The following is a 16,198-nucleotide window of genomic DNA, read 5'->3' as shown; positions in this document are numbered from 1 at the left end:
AAATTTCATTTAAATAATTTTACATTGGTATTTATATAAACGTTAAGTTAAAATTCTATGTTAATTTCATGTTTATTATAAATTTACTGTGTAAATTTATGTTTTTAGTAAATTTGTCTTTTTTTGGTTTTCAATTATTTTACTATTTGGTTTAACATTTAGCATGTTTAACATGCAGTTTTAATTTATTCTCTGTTAAGGTTTCACTTATGCTTAACATAGCCAAATATGCATAAACGCATGTTTATATATATGAATGCTTAGCTAGAAACTTCTTTTGTTTTGGCGCGTGCCAACATATGTATGTATGTGTGCACTTAACAGATCTTTGAATTGCACATATGGATGTCCTGCTCTTCCAAATGATTAATGCATATGTATGTCTATTTGACTTTAAACTGACTCTTTTTCAACTCTTTTGTGCGCGCTGTGTACAAGTGATTTTGAAATTTGATTTTGTTGTGCTACCAAGTTTCTTTTGGAAAAAAGGACCCCATTACAAGTGTAATGGCCACCACGTGGTGTTCCCTGGGTGCCGATAAAATTTTTAATTATATCGGAAGCAAATTCGAGCGGCGACAAATTTAATATATAAGAGTTTATGGTAATCTTAAATATTATTTTTTAGTTTTTAGAAGTGACTGATTTTGGATAGTAAGTACGGGGTCTCCGACAGTCGAGTATGCTCGACTGTAGCACCGGCCAACTAGTTTTTTGATAGATATGGGGCCACAAACGACGAAAAACATTTTTTTTTCTATGGTGAGATTTTTTTTTAGAATTTTTTAAAATTTGGCTTTTTTTAACACTTTTTTCCAGAGGTGCGCCTACATTTGCCATCATTACTCGAGAATGCCAAAACCGATTTTAAAAAGTTTTACTTTTTCTGAAAGCTAATAAATATATCTATTGTTCATTTTTATTAAGTTTAAGATTTAAACCAGTAGCTTAAGCGATATCAATTCTTGAATTAAGAATATGATAATTTTTTTTAAGCTTTTTTCTTATCTTTTTAACTTTAAAATTCGAGAAAAAGTCCAAAAAAATTTATTACATTAATTACGCGTCGTTTAAGATATGATTCATTAAAATCTATGGAGAGACGACGATATAATATTATTTTGTGTCTAGGCATGTTTTTGTCGATTTTGATGACTTCCTTGTGGAGCGGCATGACCTTTAGGATGGAAATTTTTTGTAATTTTTGAAATATCTTAACCAATCTCACACAATATCAATTTCTTGTTAATTTACACATTTTGATCAAATCGGTCTACTATATCATATAGCTGCCATAGGAACGATCCGTCGAAAATCCATCTTTAGTATGAAAAGTTGTGTTATTTTTTGAGATATGTCAACCAATCGCACAGGTTGTATGTCTGGTAATGTGTTATATATCCCTTCCAAATTGGAATCAAATCGGATCACTATTCAATATAGCTGCTATAAGATCGATCGGTCGATCATCCACCTTTAGAATGAAAATCTTTTTTATATTTTAAGATATTTTAACAAAACTCACAAATTGTGTATTCTATGTTGTCCTTTATATCTTCAAAAATTTTGGTTCGATTCTATCACTATATCATATAGCTGCCATAGGACCGATCGGTCTAAAATCCAGTTTTATTATGAAAAACATTTTTTGTTTTTTAAGATATCTTAACTAAACTGATAGAATATGCATATGAGTTGGTTTTGTCCATCCTGACCGAAGTTCGTTCAAATCGGTCGACTATACCATATAGCTGTCATGCGACCGATCGATCAAAAATTTACTTATAGTATGAAAATTTTTTGTTTTTTGAAATATCTTAACCAAACTGATACATTTAAGTTAACTAAATATTTTTAATTTTTTCCAATATTAGTTTTTACCATAGTAAGTACGGGGTCTCCGACAGTCGAGTATGCTCGACTGTAGCACCGGCCCACTACTTTTTTTTTTATTTTATGGTTTTTTTTTTAATTTTTGTTTTGTCATGTACATTAACAGTTGTAAAATACATAAATCTGTTTAATACGTATGTGTGCTCTTAACAAATCTCGGAAATGCGCATTTCGCTTGGATAAAATCAAGTCTTTAAGATATGTATCTTAACCAATCGAACAGCATATGCATCTGGGTTTTTTCTTTTAATTCAAGACCGAAGTTTGTGCATATGACCCATCGCAAACCAAATTTGCATTGAAGATAACTAAATATTTTTAAATTGTTTCAAATTCTTAGTTTTTGCACCGGCCCCCTAGTTTAAGTATGTATTCAGGATAAAATTGTTAAATTAAGATAATACGTAAATAAAATGGCAACGATCTTAGGAATATAACATTATAATGTCTAAGAAGCCTAAATTATTATTATTAAAAAACAAACCTTGCAGAACCCCGATAATAAAAATATTGTTATAAAAGAATCGTGTATATTGCGTTCGTTGGAATGTATGTAACAGGGAGAAGGAGACATCTCCGACCTCATAAAGTACTCGTTATATTCTTGATCAGCATCAACAGCCGAGTCGATATAGCCATGTAAGTCTGTCCGCCCGTCCGTCTGTGTGAGCGCCCAGATATTAGAGACCATAAGAGATAGAGCAACCAAATTTGGCACACAGATTTCTATAGACCCCACGCAGGTCAAATTTGATTTAAATTTTTGACCGCTCGTTCGTCTGTATGAACAAAGGGATCTCAGAGACTTTAATAGATAGAGTAACCAAATTTGGCACAGAGATTTCAATATACCTCACGCAAATCAAGTTTTTTAAAAATTTAAGCCACGCCCCTCCGCCCCGTAAATCGCAAAAAACCACCAAACTCAAAGTTTTTAAGATAATACGTTTTTAGTTATAACTAGCGATTCCTAATATTATTATCTTTTATCCCACTGAATTGCATCAAGATCGGACCAGTAGAACGGGAAATAATTTCTTTAAAGTACTTTTATATATATTGAAGTAACGGGATCTCGACTATAGCCTTTAAGTATAATTTGTACTAGGTTTACAAGAGTCCGGGATTACCGTACTTCTGACACCGCGTTAAATTAATTTAAGCCCGGAATACCGGATTTTTTGTTTTGTGAGGAAACAAAATTTTATTTTTTTGTTTTTGCATAGAATTTTATGCCGGATGTTTACTTATTAAAGATTTCCGATTTCAATTCTTAACTTTTCTTTAGCAGCTTTAGGTTTTGAGATACAGCTATCAAATTTTTAAAACATAGAAAATTAATTTAGGAATTCACAAATAAGAAGATTGATATAGGAAGACATTTTTAATAATTACATAACCGATATTAAAAGAAACTGTTTAAATGAATTTTTTTGGAATGCACAAAATTTTTTGGGAAATGAAAAGGATGAAAGCTATGAGTAGCATTTTGACTTATGTTATCACACTTTCAGCAGCTTGGTTGTAATAATAGCATCAAGGTACACTACCTCCACAGCCATTTGAACCGTTTTTGATAAGTAGTACGAATTTTGACATTGGTTTCATTAAAAAAAATTTTTTTTGAAAACGCGTTAATTATATCACAACTACTAAAGCTGATATAAAAAAATTTTTTTTGAAAACGCGTTAATTATATCACAAAAACTAAAGCTGATACAAACAATCTGACTTCTGATCTTAAATCAGCACCTTCAAAAAGTATAATATTATTCATAATATATTATGTATTGCATGATGGCAAACCTGTTTATAATGTTCAGTTCATAACCGTTTTGCAAACATTATAATAGTTGTAAAAATATGTTTACCTGTATATTGGGGTACCTTTATCATCTCGATACCACAAGACCAAAACAGCTTCGTCTCCTTCATAACTTGTTACGTTACATGGCAGGTAAACATTTTCTCCAATTAAAGATTCCATTTTCTGTACGAAAACTGAAAAATATAAATTTATAAGCAAATAATTATTTGTATTTCGTCGAGCATTAAAATGATTGTATTTATACAATATACCTATATATAACAAGCTTTTGACTTTTTAAATCTACACGCAGTTGTAATACACCAAATAACAAAACAATTTCAAATCCTATATTTTTCCATTTTTTAAAGGTGGGAATACATCACTGCGGACGGCAGTTCGCGCTAGTGACGAAAGCAGCACGAAGGGTGCGAAACGCGACTAGCAATATATGCAGCTAACTTGGAAAATGAATGTCCTATTAGATCGAGTTATACACCGATCGAAAGGTTTAGTCATAACTTTTTCTAACACACTTGGTTCATGAGATACGGGGGTGTAAGTAGGAGGGGCAAAATTTAAATTATTGCAGCTAATGGGGCTGTTGGGGCCTTTTAATTTTTTAAACATTCGAATTAAAAATACTCGTCGATTGATACCTCGATCACCCCAATCCGATAATTGGTTGAAAAAGTAAATAAATTTAAAAATTTTTGTGGACTTCTCAGAATGAAATGAAAAGTCAGTTTGTTTGTCTGTTTGCATCAAAGCGCTAAAGAAGCTTATATGTAATGATGGGGATTTATTCCTTTTCGAAACTAGAAATGTTTGCTCTACGACTTTTTGAAAAAACCGCTAGCTTAGCAGGAAAACGCTAAATCCCGCTAAAATTGAACCTCAACAGTTTCCAAACCATAGAAGCTACAGATATGTCCTATATATCATTGGAAAGGTGTGTTTTGGGGGGCTTTTGTGCGTTCCTTTAAATTTGTTTTTCAAAGTACTCAGCTAACACTTTACAGGTGAAATAAGGTTTTTTAGCTTACATTTTGGCGATTTCTGACAAAACGGCTCTAACGATTTTTATTAAATTTGAGTATGTTGTAGAATTTTGCGTTTTTTGGTATATGACACATAAATTTTGGCTGAGAGGTTTGAAATCTTAACTAAACTGGAAAGCTATTGACTATAACATATTAAAGTTTGATAGAGATATCAGATGTAAATTTTTCATAAATCACCAAATTGTAAGCGGAAAAACCTTATTTTACCTGTAAAACTTTACATGAGTAATTTAGAAATGAAGCTTAACCCTCTAACGGGTAAGACCGTCTGTAGACGGTCATCCGTTTATAAAATTTAAATGGAAAACTAATAAATATTTATTTTCGAGAATTTTTATTATGTAATCAGAATTGAAATTCTGACGTTCAAAAATTATTATGATTATTTTCCCAGTAACCGTTTTTTTACAGAATTTTGTTAAATATTGAAATTGTGAAAAATTTCAAATTTAAATATGACGAAGTAAATTGCAATTTCAATCACCAATAAAAATATATCTATTAAAGTTATCAATTGGGAATTGCACTGAGAGTAGATAATATTATTTTCTTTTGCTTTATGTAAAATAAATATTAAAATGCAATTAGAAGTATTCTTAAGTACCGAAAAACTGAAGACCGTCTGTAGACGGTCTTGTCGGTTTGAGCGGAAAAAAATGTGGCCGTTCGCTTGCATCACTAGGAAATATCGCGCGCCACTTTTGGCTATTATTCTTGGGATTTTTTGGTGGTAAAGTTGTTTGGAGATGGTAAACACTACTATAACTGTAAACTGGCAAGTTAATAAACATTGAATCCCCTTTTGTGAACTTTTGCCAATATGCTAAGCAAAAAAAGTTTATACAAAAAAAAGATCAATCTAGAAGCATTGTCGGACGAACAATTGCTCGAGCTTATCGATTCGGTGGAAACAGACGTCGAGTTCAGCAGTGATGAAAGTGAGGATGACACCGATTACGTTGTTGACAACATTGCACCGGAACGCCAAGATCATTTGGAAACAATTTATGAATATATTGATCAATTTGTAAAAGCTGAAACAACGGATGCATGCATTCAAGATTTTAGCTTCTCGTTTATTGGCTCCGAACTCGAGCAAGCAGAAGTTTCACCTTCACCAATTGATGATGCAGAGCCTTCCACATCGACTGCACGCTTCAAGCCATCAAAACGAGTGCGATCTCCATTGCCAGTAGTTGAAGCAACTGGTCCTCATATCCAGCCTTCTTCGGGTGGCTTTACTGGAAAAGGTATTACCTAAATTCTAGTACTTTTTAAACAAACATTCATTGTGTTTATTTATTTATCCCCAGCTTTGAATGAAATCTCTGTTAAGGCGAACTTGTTGTGGCGCAAACGATCCATGCAGTTGCATGTAAACGAAGTGGTTTTTCGTGGTGACTCATCCCTACCAGATGAAGTAAAAAAGCTTGAGACCCCACTGGAATTCTTTAAATACTTTTTCACAGAAGACATATTGAAGATTATCTGCGAAGAGACAAACCGATGTGCCTTGCAGGAAAACATAAATTCAACATTCAAGACAACATCCACCGAGATTTCGAATTACATCGGAATACTGATGTATATGTCAGTATATAACTATCCAAATTTGGAGAGCTACTGGGGCAAGATTGCGTTCGCTCCAATTCAAAGCTGTATGCCACTGAAGCGATTCTTAACGATAAAAAAATATTTATCATTCCAAGATGAATCGGAGCGAAAAAAGAAAGGGGAGCCAGGATATGATCCCTTATTTCGGATTCGGTCTTTGTCTAACAAGCTCAATGATAGATTTGACTCAATTCCTAAGTCGGCAAGACTGTGTGTCGATGAACAAATGTGCAGCACTAAGACAAAGCATCATCTTCGACAATACATGCCTAATAAGCCCCATAAGTGGGGAGTCAAACTTTTTGTACTTTGCGATTCAAATGGATTTGCTTACCGATTTGAAGTGTATAATGGCGCCGGCGATAATATTATATTGTCTGGAGTACCAGATCTTGGAGCCACATCAAACATTGTTGTTCGCTTATTACAAACCATTCCTGAATTCGTTCATCATATTGTATACTTTGACAACTTTTATACTTCGCTGCCACTACTACACTCCTGCTCAAAATTATACGACACCTCGAAAATTTTAGTTTTGACCCTCGCAGAAGAAGGGGAAAGCATAGTTAAACAAAATAAACTATGGAGACTAATAGCAAAAAGACTTCTGCACAAAAGCTGCTGTTCTTATCTCTAATTGCATCTTTCGTTTTCAAGTAACGGTTAAAAAAAGCACAAAAGGTCTATTTTAGGCTTGCTTGCAATTGTATCAAAATTATACGACACATTTCAATTATTGCGGCTAGAGAAAAGTTTTGTGCAGATACATTTTTTTATATTTCTTTTAATATTAGATGCATTTTGAATAAAATGCCGCGTGGAACGTTGTTGAACGATGAAGAAATGGGGCGAATAAGAGCCTACAATGAAGCCAGGTTTAATATAAGCCAAATATCCGAAAAGTAGGTCGAACCCGATGTGTAATTTCCAATTTTTTGAAAGATCCGAAAAAATATGGTATCAACCGAAGCTCTGGGAGAAAACCAAAGTTGGATGACCGCGATAAACGTCGCATAATAAAGAGAGCAAGCAATTCTTTTGAGTCTTGCTCTACACTTACTGCATGTTGCAGTAAGCGTGTGTCACGGATGACGGTTTGGCGGACTCTGCAATCCTCCGAAGCTATTGTTAGAGGTGTTTTAAAAAAGGCTCCGTTCCTTAAACCTTACCATAAAATAGCTCGTCTTCAATTTGTAGAAAATAACTTGGAGAGAAACTGGGCCTCGGTATGTTAGTTTAATTTCATTTTATTACAAGACTTTGGCAACAGTTTTGTTTAGATAATTTTTCTGATGAAAAAAAATTTAATCTGGACGGCCCAGATGGTTTTCGTCACTATTGGCGAGATCTGCGCAAGGAACCTCTGATGTTTTCCAAACGCAATTTCGGAGGCGGATCCGCCATGGTTTGGGGAGCATTCCACAAGTCTGGAACGCTTGACCTCTGCTTCATAAGCTCAAGAATGAAAAGCAAGGATTATGTCAAGGTATTGGAAGATCGTCTTCTACCATTTTTGGAAGAAAATGGAGAAAGAGATTTTGTTTATATGCAAGATAATGCACCTATACATCGGAGCCAAGAGACGCAGCGCTTTTTTAATAGGCAATCTGTTAATGTGTTGGACTGGCCCGCTTGCTCCCCGGACTTAAACCCAATAGAAAACATTTGGGGCATCTTAGCCAGGCGAGTCTATGAGAAAAATAAAAAATTTGATACCGTTGACAATCTGAAAACGAAATTTTAAAGCAATGGTCTCTTTTAGACCATAACATCCTAAAGAATTTAATTAATTCAATGCCTAAAAGACTTTTTGAGGTGGCAAAAGCTCAAGGCGGCTCTATTAATTATTAATTATTAGTTATGTATTAATATTAATATAAAATAATAAATAAAACTCTAACTAAATAAAGAAAATTGAAATGTGTCGTATAATTTTGATACAATTGCAAGCAAGCCTAAAATAGACCTTTTGTGCTTTTTTAACCGTTACTTGAAAACGAAAGATGCAATTAGAGATAAGAACAGCAGCTTTTGTGCAGAAGTCTTTTTGCTATTAGTCTCCATAGTTTATTTTGTTTAACTATGCTTTCCCCTTTTTCTGCGAGGGTCAAAACTAAAATTTTCGAGGTGTCGTATAATTTTGAGCAGGAGTGTAGTATATTTACGAGCAAGAGGAATTTATAGTTTGGGCACAGTGAGAGGTATACACATATTCTATTGTTTTTATGAAATGAATTTTAATTTAGCTTTTCTTGAATAGGAGGATTTTCTACCGAATTCATGACTACGATTCAAGGAGTTGATGTAACTACGGTTCATTGGAAAGATAATAAGTGCGTTAGGGTGGCATCTACGTATGTTGGAATCGAACCATTTCTCAGAGCCAACAGCAATGAAGAGAGAGCCAAAGCACCACGTTATGATAGAAAGCATGGGCAATACATTGAAATAAGTTGCCCCCAAATTATAAAAGAATATAATGCACATATGGGAGGAGTCGATTTGATGGACGGCCTTATGGGCCGTTACCACATCAAGACTAAGAGCCGAAACATCATGATAAGGATTTTCTATCATTTCGTTGATATGAGTGCCACAAATGCGTATATCTTATGCAAGCGATCCCTTGCAGAGAAATCTTCTGACTCGAGCCCTGTGATCGGCGAGCAACTCAAGCTCGCAGAATTCCGATCACAAATAGCAGCAGGACTTGTTTCTATCAAAGAGAAGCGTTCGGTAGGTCGTCAAAAACCATCATGTTTAGCGACTCAAGGAAAACGAGCTATTCATCAAGTTCCAGACATAAGATATGATGGTGAAAATCATTTCCCTATTTGGTTGGACAGAAAAGGGAAAAAGCGATGCAAGCACTGCAAAAAATCTGATACTCAAATGATTTGTTCGAAATGCAAGCTGCATCTATGTGGGACAACCAACCAAAATTGTTTTTGGGACTATCACCATCGAAACTAATACATCTTACAACAACTATCCCAAAAAAAATAGCTTTAAATAAAGATATTGCATATATTGCATACAACCACACCTGCAGATTTTTTTACGCTCAAACCGACAAGACCGTCTGTAGACGGTCTTCAGTATTTTTCACCTGGTGGCCGCACCGACCACCCGAAAATTATGAAACTTAAAACTTAAGTTTATTTTAGCTATATCTACTTATAAAATAAATATCAACTTAACTGAATGGCAATTTCGATTTTGCCTGTTAGAGGGTTAAGGGCCCTCACACCTTTTAAACGATATATAGAACATATTTGTAGCTTCTAAGATTTGGAAACTGTTAAGGGATTTAATTAGCGGGACTTAGAGTTTTTCCGCTAAACAAGCGGTTTTTCAAAAAGTCGTAGAACAAACATTTCTAGATTTTCGAAAAGGAATAAATCCCTGTCATCACATCTAAGGTTTTTTTCGCTGTATTGCAAACAGACAAACAAACAAACTGACTTTTGATTTTATTTAGAGAAGTCCACTAAAAATTTCAAATTTGATTATCTTTTAAGCTAGTTGTCGGATTCGGGTGATCGAGGTATCAATCAACGCGTATTTATGAATAGAAATTTAAAAAAACAAAAAATTTTCCCAAAAGCCCCATTAGCCCCATTAGCTGCGAACTTTTACATTTTGACAATCCCACTTACACCCACGTATCTCATGAACCAAGTGAGCTAGAAGAAGTTTTAGTATGCCATTTTGTGAGTTAAGACTAAACTTTTCGATCGGTATATATCTGATGTGATCGGAGAGATTTTCCATATTAGCTGTAAACTCTAGTGCAAAAACATAGACGCACCAATTTTTTTTAGTGTATGCATAGAAAGAGTGAAGCTAGAAAAATTTTGCGATTACCGCTTGAAAGAGCATTAAGAATATGAGAAAAGAGATAACAAACATTATCACTCTCCTTGCAAAAATTAACCGTTATGCTTTATTTTCGCTTTATGCAAGGTGAAGAAATATAGCGGCACTTATTAATTTCCCATTCTATGTTTGGCTGCCGTCGTTTCTGTGCGCGCATACTTGGTTGTATAACTATGTATTTTTAAAAATTAAATAATTATGCCACGTGGACCAGTTCTTTCAGATATTGAGAAGGGTCAAATTGTGGCGCTCAAAAAAAAAAATTATTCATTTCAAGAAATTGGCAGAAAAATTGGTCGCTCTGACAAAGTTGTGAGAAATTTTTGGAAAAACCAGGGTGAATATGGCAAGTTAAGCCCAACGGGACGTAAGCCAAAGATTAATCAGCGTTATCAGCGCCGATTAGTGAAAACTGCAAGCAATTCCGCTAATGAGCTAGCTGCTGATTGTGGCCTAAAAGTGTCTCGTTGGACTATTGCACGGGCTTTAAAAAAGTCTGAAGTAATAGTAAGACAAAAAATGAAGGTTGCCTCATGGTTATTGGACCGACAAATAACTGTTGACCTTTTTTTTCTTGCGCTCTCGTTGCGAGCACAACCAAAAAAGTTCATAATCTCTCGCTCTCGCTCTGAGCAAGAGACTCTTGCTGTCTTCATTTATGTTTTCTGTTGAGCTCTTTCGTTGAGCTCTTTGTATGTCGCTCTTTCAATGAGCAGTGCGTAAAGAGCGAAACGAGAAACGCTCTCACAATGAGACTCAGCAAGACTGATTGACCGAAAAACTCAACGCAAACGGTCTTCACATTTATTTTCGTTGTTGTGAAAAAGAAATAATATAGTTATTTTAACAGAAAAATTTAAATTTATTTTAATTTACATATATTCCATTTAAAACTATAATGAGTCAACAATAGAGTTTTATACATACATATAAATATATATTTTTTGTAATATTTTTTATATATTGCTTGCCTATGCGTGTGAATTTATACCAATACATACGCAAAAGACTTTTTGCTTCAGTGAACACGACGAAACGGTCTTGGAACAACCAGAACAAAACAGAATAGAAAAAAACGGTTTCGCTCCGCACAATGCACACAAATTTTGGACTTTGTACAGATAACGGTACTTTTTATTTCGCGATAATTCTGTTTTAAGCATATTTCACAATTATATTGCCAGGCTCAGACAATGAGTTTTAAGAGTGCAAGCGAAAGGTTCGGAATAATTTTTGTAGATAAGTGGACTTATTTAATTATAAAAAAGCCATGCCGCGTGAAAAAAGTTTAACTGCACTTGAAAGGTGCAAAATAATTGCTTACCATGATGAAGGATGCAGTGGGAGAGAAATTGCGCGCAAACTGGACAGGAGTCACAGGGTCATCCAAAGTTTTTTAAGAGATCCTGATGCTTATGCATCCACTAAACGCTCAGGAAGAAAAAAACTACTTTCTAATCGCGATGAGCGGAAAGTTATTAACAGTGCCAGTAACACGTCCAGAAGTTTGCGTGACTTGCAGACTGTTGTGGATAAAAGGATCAGTCGCACCACTGTTTGGCGGAAATTAAAAAGTTCAAATTTTATAAAAAAAAAGCTAATGAGATGTGTCCCAGCTTTAAAAGCCGAACACAAGCTTGCAAGAATGGATTTCGGACGGAAAAATATGAACACCCAATGGTCATCTGTAAGCCACACGACATTGTTAGCCGAATTTTTTTTATTGTTAACATAAAAATTTTAGGCCATTTTTTCCGACGAGAAAAAATGGAATTTAGATGGTCCTGACGGTTTCCGGCGTTATTGGCATGATTTGAGGAAAGAGCCGCAGTACTTTTCCAAGCGAAATTTTGGAGGAGGAAACGTCATGGTTTGGGGAGCATTTTCTGCGGCAGGACGTTTGAAGCTGCAGTTTGTATCCTCGAGGATGAAGAGCGCCGATTACATAAGAGTGTTGGAAAACAGTCTCATCCCATTTCTTGATGAAAATGGTGACATAGACTGGATTTTCCAAAAAGATAACGCCGCAATCCACGTCAGCAAGGAGACAAAATCCTGGTGTTCCTCCAAAAGGATTACGCCTATGGACTGGCCAGCCAGATCACCAGATCTAAACCCCATAGAAAATCTATGGGGTATCTTAGTGCGTAAGGTTTACAAAGAAAACCGCCAATTTGGTTCTGTGCAAGAACTCAAAACTGCAATCGAGGGGGCTTGGATGGAAATCGAGCCAGAAATCATTAAAAATTTGTTATGCAGTATGCCAAACAGAATTTTTAAAGTAATTTTCAATCATGGGAATCAAATTAGATTTAAACTTTTGATAAAAATAAAAAAAACTATTAAAATTTATAGCGAAAAACTTAATTACAGAGCCTGGCGTTATAATTGTGAAACATGCTTAAAACAGAATTACCGCGAAATCAAAAGTACCGTTTTCTGTACAAAGTCCAAAATTTGTGTGCATTGTTGTTGCATCCAAATAAGTTTTTTCATAGAACATCATAACAGTGAAAAAAGTACCGTTACAGAAATAGAGCAAATTTTTTTAGTGTCGCTATAAATATTAACTTATCTTTTCTAGATCATTTTCTCGGATGAGAAAAAGTTTAATTTGGACGGTCCTGATGGGTTTTCACATTACTGGAAAGATTTCTCTAAGAGAAATTTTGGAGGAGGTTCTTTTATGGTTTCGGCTGCCTTCTGCGAGTCTGGATGCTTGGAATTGGCATTTCCAAGCACTCATATGAACTCCAAGGAGTACGTGGAGCTACTACAAATGAATTTGCCACCTTTTCTTCGCAGTCGACGACGATCGAGGTATACTTTTCAGCACGAGAACGCCCCGATGCACGTCAGTCGAGAGACGCGCTTCTGGTTTGATGCGAAGAAAGTTAATTTTTTGGAGTGGTCCGCGTGCTCCGCGTATATGAATCCAAGGTAAAATATGTGGGCGGCTCTAGTGCGATTTACGCCAAAAACATGAAGTTCAACAGTACACATGAACCTAAATTGGCCATAATTAAGGAATGGGAAGAACTTTCTCTAAGCTACTTGCAAAACTTAGTAAATAAAATGCCAAATAGAATTTATAAGCTAATAAGTGTACAGGAAGGTTACACTCCTTACTAAACAATATAAATATATATAAATTTGTCACCATATCTCTACAGCAGTGGTGTCCAAACTCACACAATGAAAGATTTGCGCTTGTGTGCGAAGCAGCGAAACCCGAAGGCAACGTGACGTTTTACTGCTTTACACTGAAAAAATAAAGTGCGTGCGATACAAACATAAAACAAATTAAATCGATGCGCAGCATATATGTATTGCAACTGTATAAGATGCTAAGTTTAGCGAAGTTTTATCAATTTTATTGTTGTCAGGATTTTTGAATTCTTCCTTGTCAGCTATAAATATTAAAAAATGTCTTGTCTGCATCTCTAAAACTTTTAAATCTCTCTCCCTCCCCTTTGTTTCATCATAACCCCCGTGGCAAAGTTGGTAGTGCCTTTTAATTACTTCAAGGGTAAATCGACATGCAACGTAATGCCACAATAAACATTGAGCATTACCATCCATATTCTCAATGAAAAATAATTTATTTTCCCAATTGAGATCAAACATTTTATTCGGTGTAGTAAAAAATCGTGCGCTCTATGATCTGTCCTCATTGAATTTAGCACAGCGACTGACTGCGCGTTTGACTTTTGAGCTTCAGCCGAACACATGAGTCGTGAGAGAAAATGCAGCCGAACACGCGCATCGTGCGAGAGCAAGTTGCCGAGCGTTCTATTTAAAGAATACACATATTCTCTCTCTCTATACATGTGTCGGCTGCGACGCCGGCAGAGTTTGGTTTGCCAACCACGCGTGGCTGCCTTTTCAAGTTTTGGACATCGCTGCTCTACAGTTAAATTAATTTGCTGAAGTGCGGCTATAATTCTGCACCTTGCATAAAACGAAAATAAAGCACAACGGTTAATTTTTGCATGGAGAGTGATCATGTTTTTTATCCCTTTTCTCATATTTTTAATGCTCTTTCAAACGGTAATCGCAAAATTTATCTAGCTTCACTCTTTCTATGCATACACTAAAAAAATTGGTGCGGCTATGTTTTTGCACCAGAGTTTTTATATTGCTAGTCGTCTTTCGCACTCTTCGTGCTGCTCGTTATATAGCTTGAAAAAATTAGTCAAAAATTTAACGCCTCAAATCTTCGGCGTGACGAACGGCTTCAAACTGGCTGAGCTCAGGGTATCCTGCTTTGATGTTATTGTGAATTGATTTTTAAATTTGGAGCAAGTATATTAATAACCTTCTTTCAAAGCATCAACAAATTTTTGATATCTTAAAAAAAAAAACATCTTTACGAGGTAAAAGTCTAGTGACGAAAGCGTTTTCATGCCCCAAATTTACTGATATCCAATTTTGTGACGAACAATATTTAATTTAGTTTATATATTTAAAACAAAAATATATAAATTTAAAAAAATTAATTTAAATTTTTCCCCTCCCACTTACACCCCCGTATCTTATGACCCAGGTTGGTTAGAAAAAGTTTTAGTATGCCATTTTGTAAGTTAGAGCTAAACCTTTCGATCGGTATATAACTCGATCTGATCGGACAGTCGTAGCAAATTTTCCAACTTAGCTGTATATATAGTTAGTCGCCTTTCGCACCCTTCGTGCTGCTTTCGTCACTAACGCGAACTGCCGTCCGCAGTGAAAGTTTGGATTATATTTAAAACAAATGTATACTATTTTACGAAATTTAAAAATTAGCATGCTCTCCTTTCTTAGCTATGACTTCATATAAACGCCCTCGTAAAGATGGAATTGTTTTGGAAAATTAATAATTAATAATTTTGATAATTGTACTTGCATTAGGAACCGCAAAATGTTGCATCTTATTAACAACTAAAATATCTTTCAAATTTAATTTACTTTGACCAAATTAAAATTTAATTATTATTATTGTTTCGTTTTCAATAAATATAAACATATAGTTTTTGGGCAAGCACGTTTATGCCAACTGATGCTCTTTCCTGTCGTACACAGGAATAAACAAAACAGGTAAATTACAGGTTTTGTTAAAATTAAGTAAGGTCAAAAGTCTTGTTTCAATCGACTTCAGTAGTTAAAATTTTGGGCATGTTTCAAATACTCTTAAGCAAGAAATCTACCCTGTATTTGTTTGTTTGAAGGTTTTGACGAAAATTGTTGATCGCCGACTTTTAACTGTCCTTCTGATACTGTAAGAACTGGAGACACCCAATTCGGTATGTAGGGTATATGAATATATATGTTATGTACAATATATGAATACATGTTACTTTTTAGTATAAAACATTTTATATTAAATAATGAATATGTACATTTTTTTTTGTAAACTTACCATCTCGCATTCCGAAAGTTGTTTTAAAAAAACACAAGAATAACAGCAATGCACTTTCTTTCATAGTTAAGGATTATTTATAAATATACATATATGAATGTATACAAAATATGTATAAATTGAGCCCTCTTATGTTGTTAGATAAATTTGACACATTTAGAATATATATTTATTCATACATATACACATATATGCTATATTACAGTCAATTGATACGAATTTTACTTATATATTTATATGCATACGTATGTACATAGATACAAATATATGTATGTTTTTAGGCTTTCGCCGCGGTGAGATTCACTTCTGCAATATCAGTTATAGAAGTCATAAAAAACCAAACCACTTTGTTATTAATTAATTATAAAGTAAGAGCGATTTTTAACACTGATTGTACCGGTGGATACGCACTTAAACATAGATATGCACTAACTCTACAGACTTTCTAAAGAATACCCATTTGCTTTACATAAAAGCATATACATGTGTATGTATAAGTGTATGTACATATGCTTTAATGTAGTAATAGATATGTCCTAC

General features: G+C 34.5%; 1 protein-coding gene across 1 annotated transcript in view; it reads right to left on the bottom strand.

Annotated features, from left to right (window-relative positions):
* The window catches only part of LOC117782646 (hemicentin-1), a 125,050-nt gene extending 109,279 nt beyond the window's left edge, over positions 1–15,771 (bottom strand). Inside the window, exons 1-2 of the mRNA XM_034619668.1 lie at positions 15,659–15,771; positions 3,765–3,894 (exon numbers count right to left, since the gene is read on the bottom strand). Coding sequence (XP_034475559.1) covers positions 3,765–3,894; positions 15,659–15,722 — 194 coding nt within the window. The 5' untranslated portion in view covers positions 15,723–15,771. The remainder of the gene's footprint in view (positions 1–3,764; positions 3,895–15,658) is intronic.
* Between the last annotated feature and the right edge of the window lie 427 nt (positions 15,772–16,198).

The sequence above is a fragment of the Drosophila innubila genome (genome assembly GCF_004354385.1).
Source record: "Drosophila innubila isolate TH190305 chromosome 2L unlocalized genomic scaffold, UK_Dinn_1.0 5_B_2L, whole genome shotgun sequence".
In the NCBI taxonomy this organism is placed as follows: Eukaryota; Metazoa; Arthropoda; class Insecta; order Diptera; family Drosophilidae; genus Drosophila; species Drosophila innubila.
This window is presented reverse-complemented; position numbering and strand designations above follow the sequence as displayed.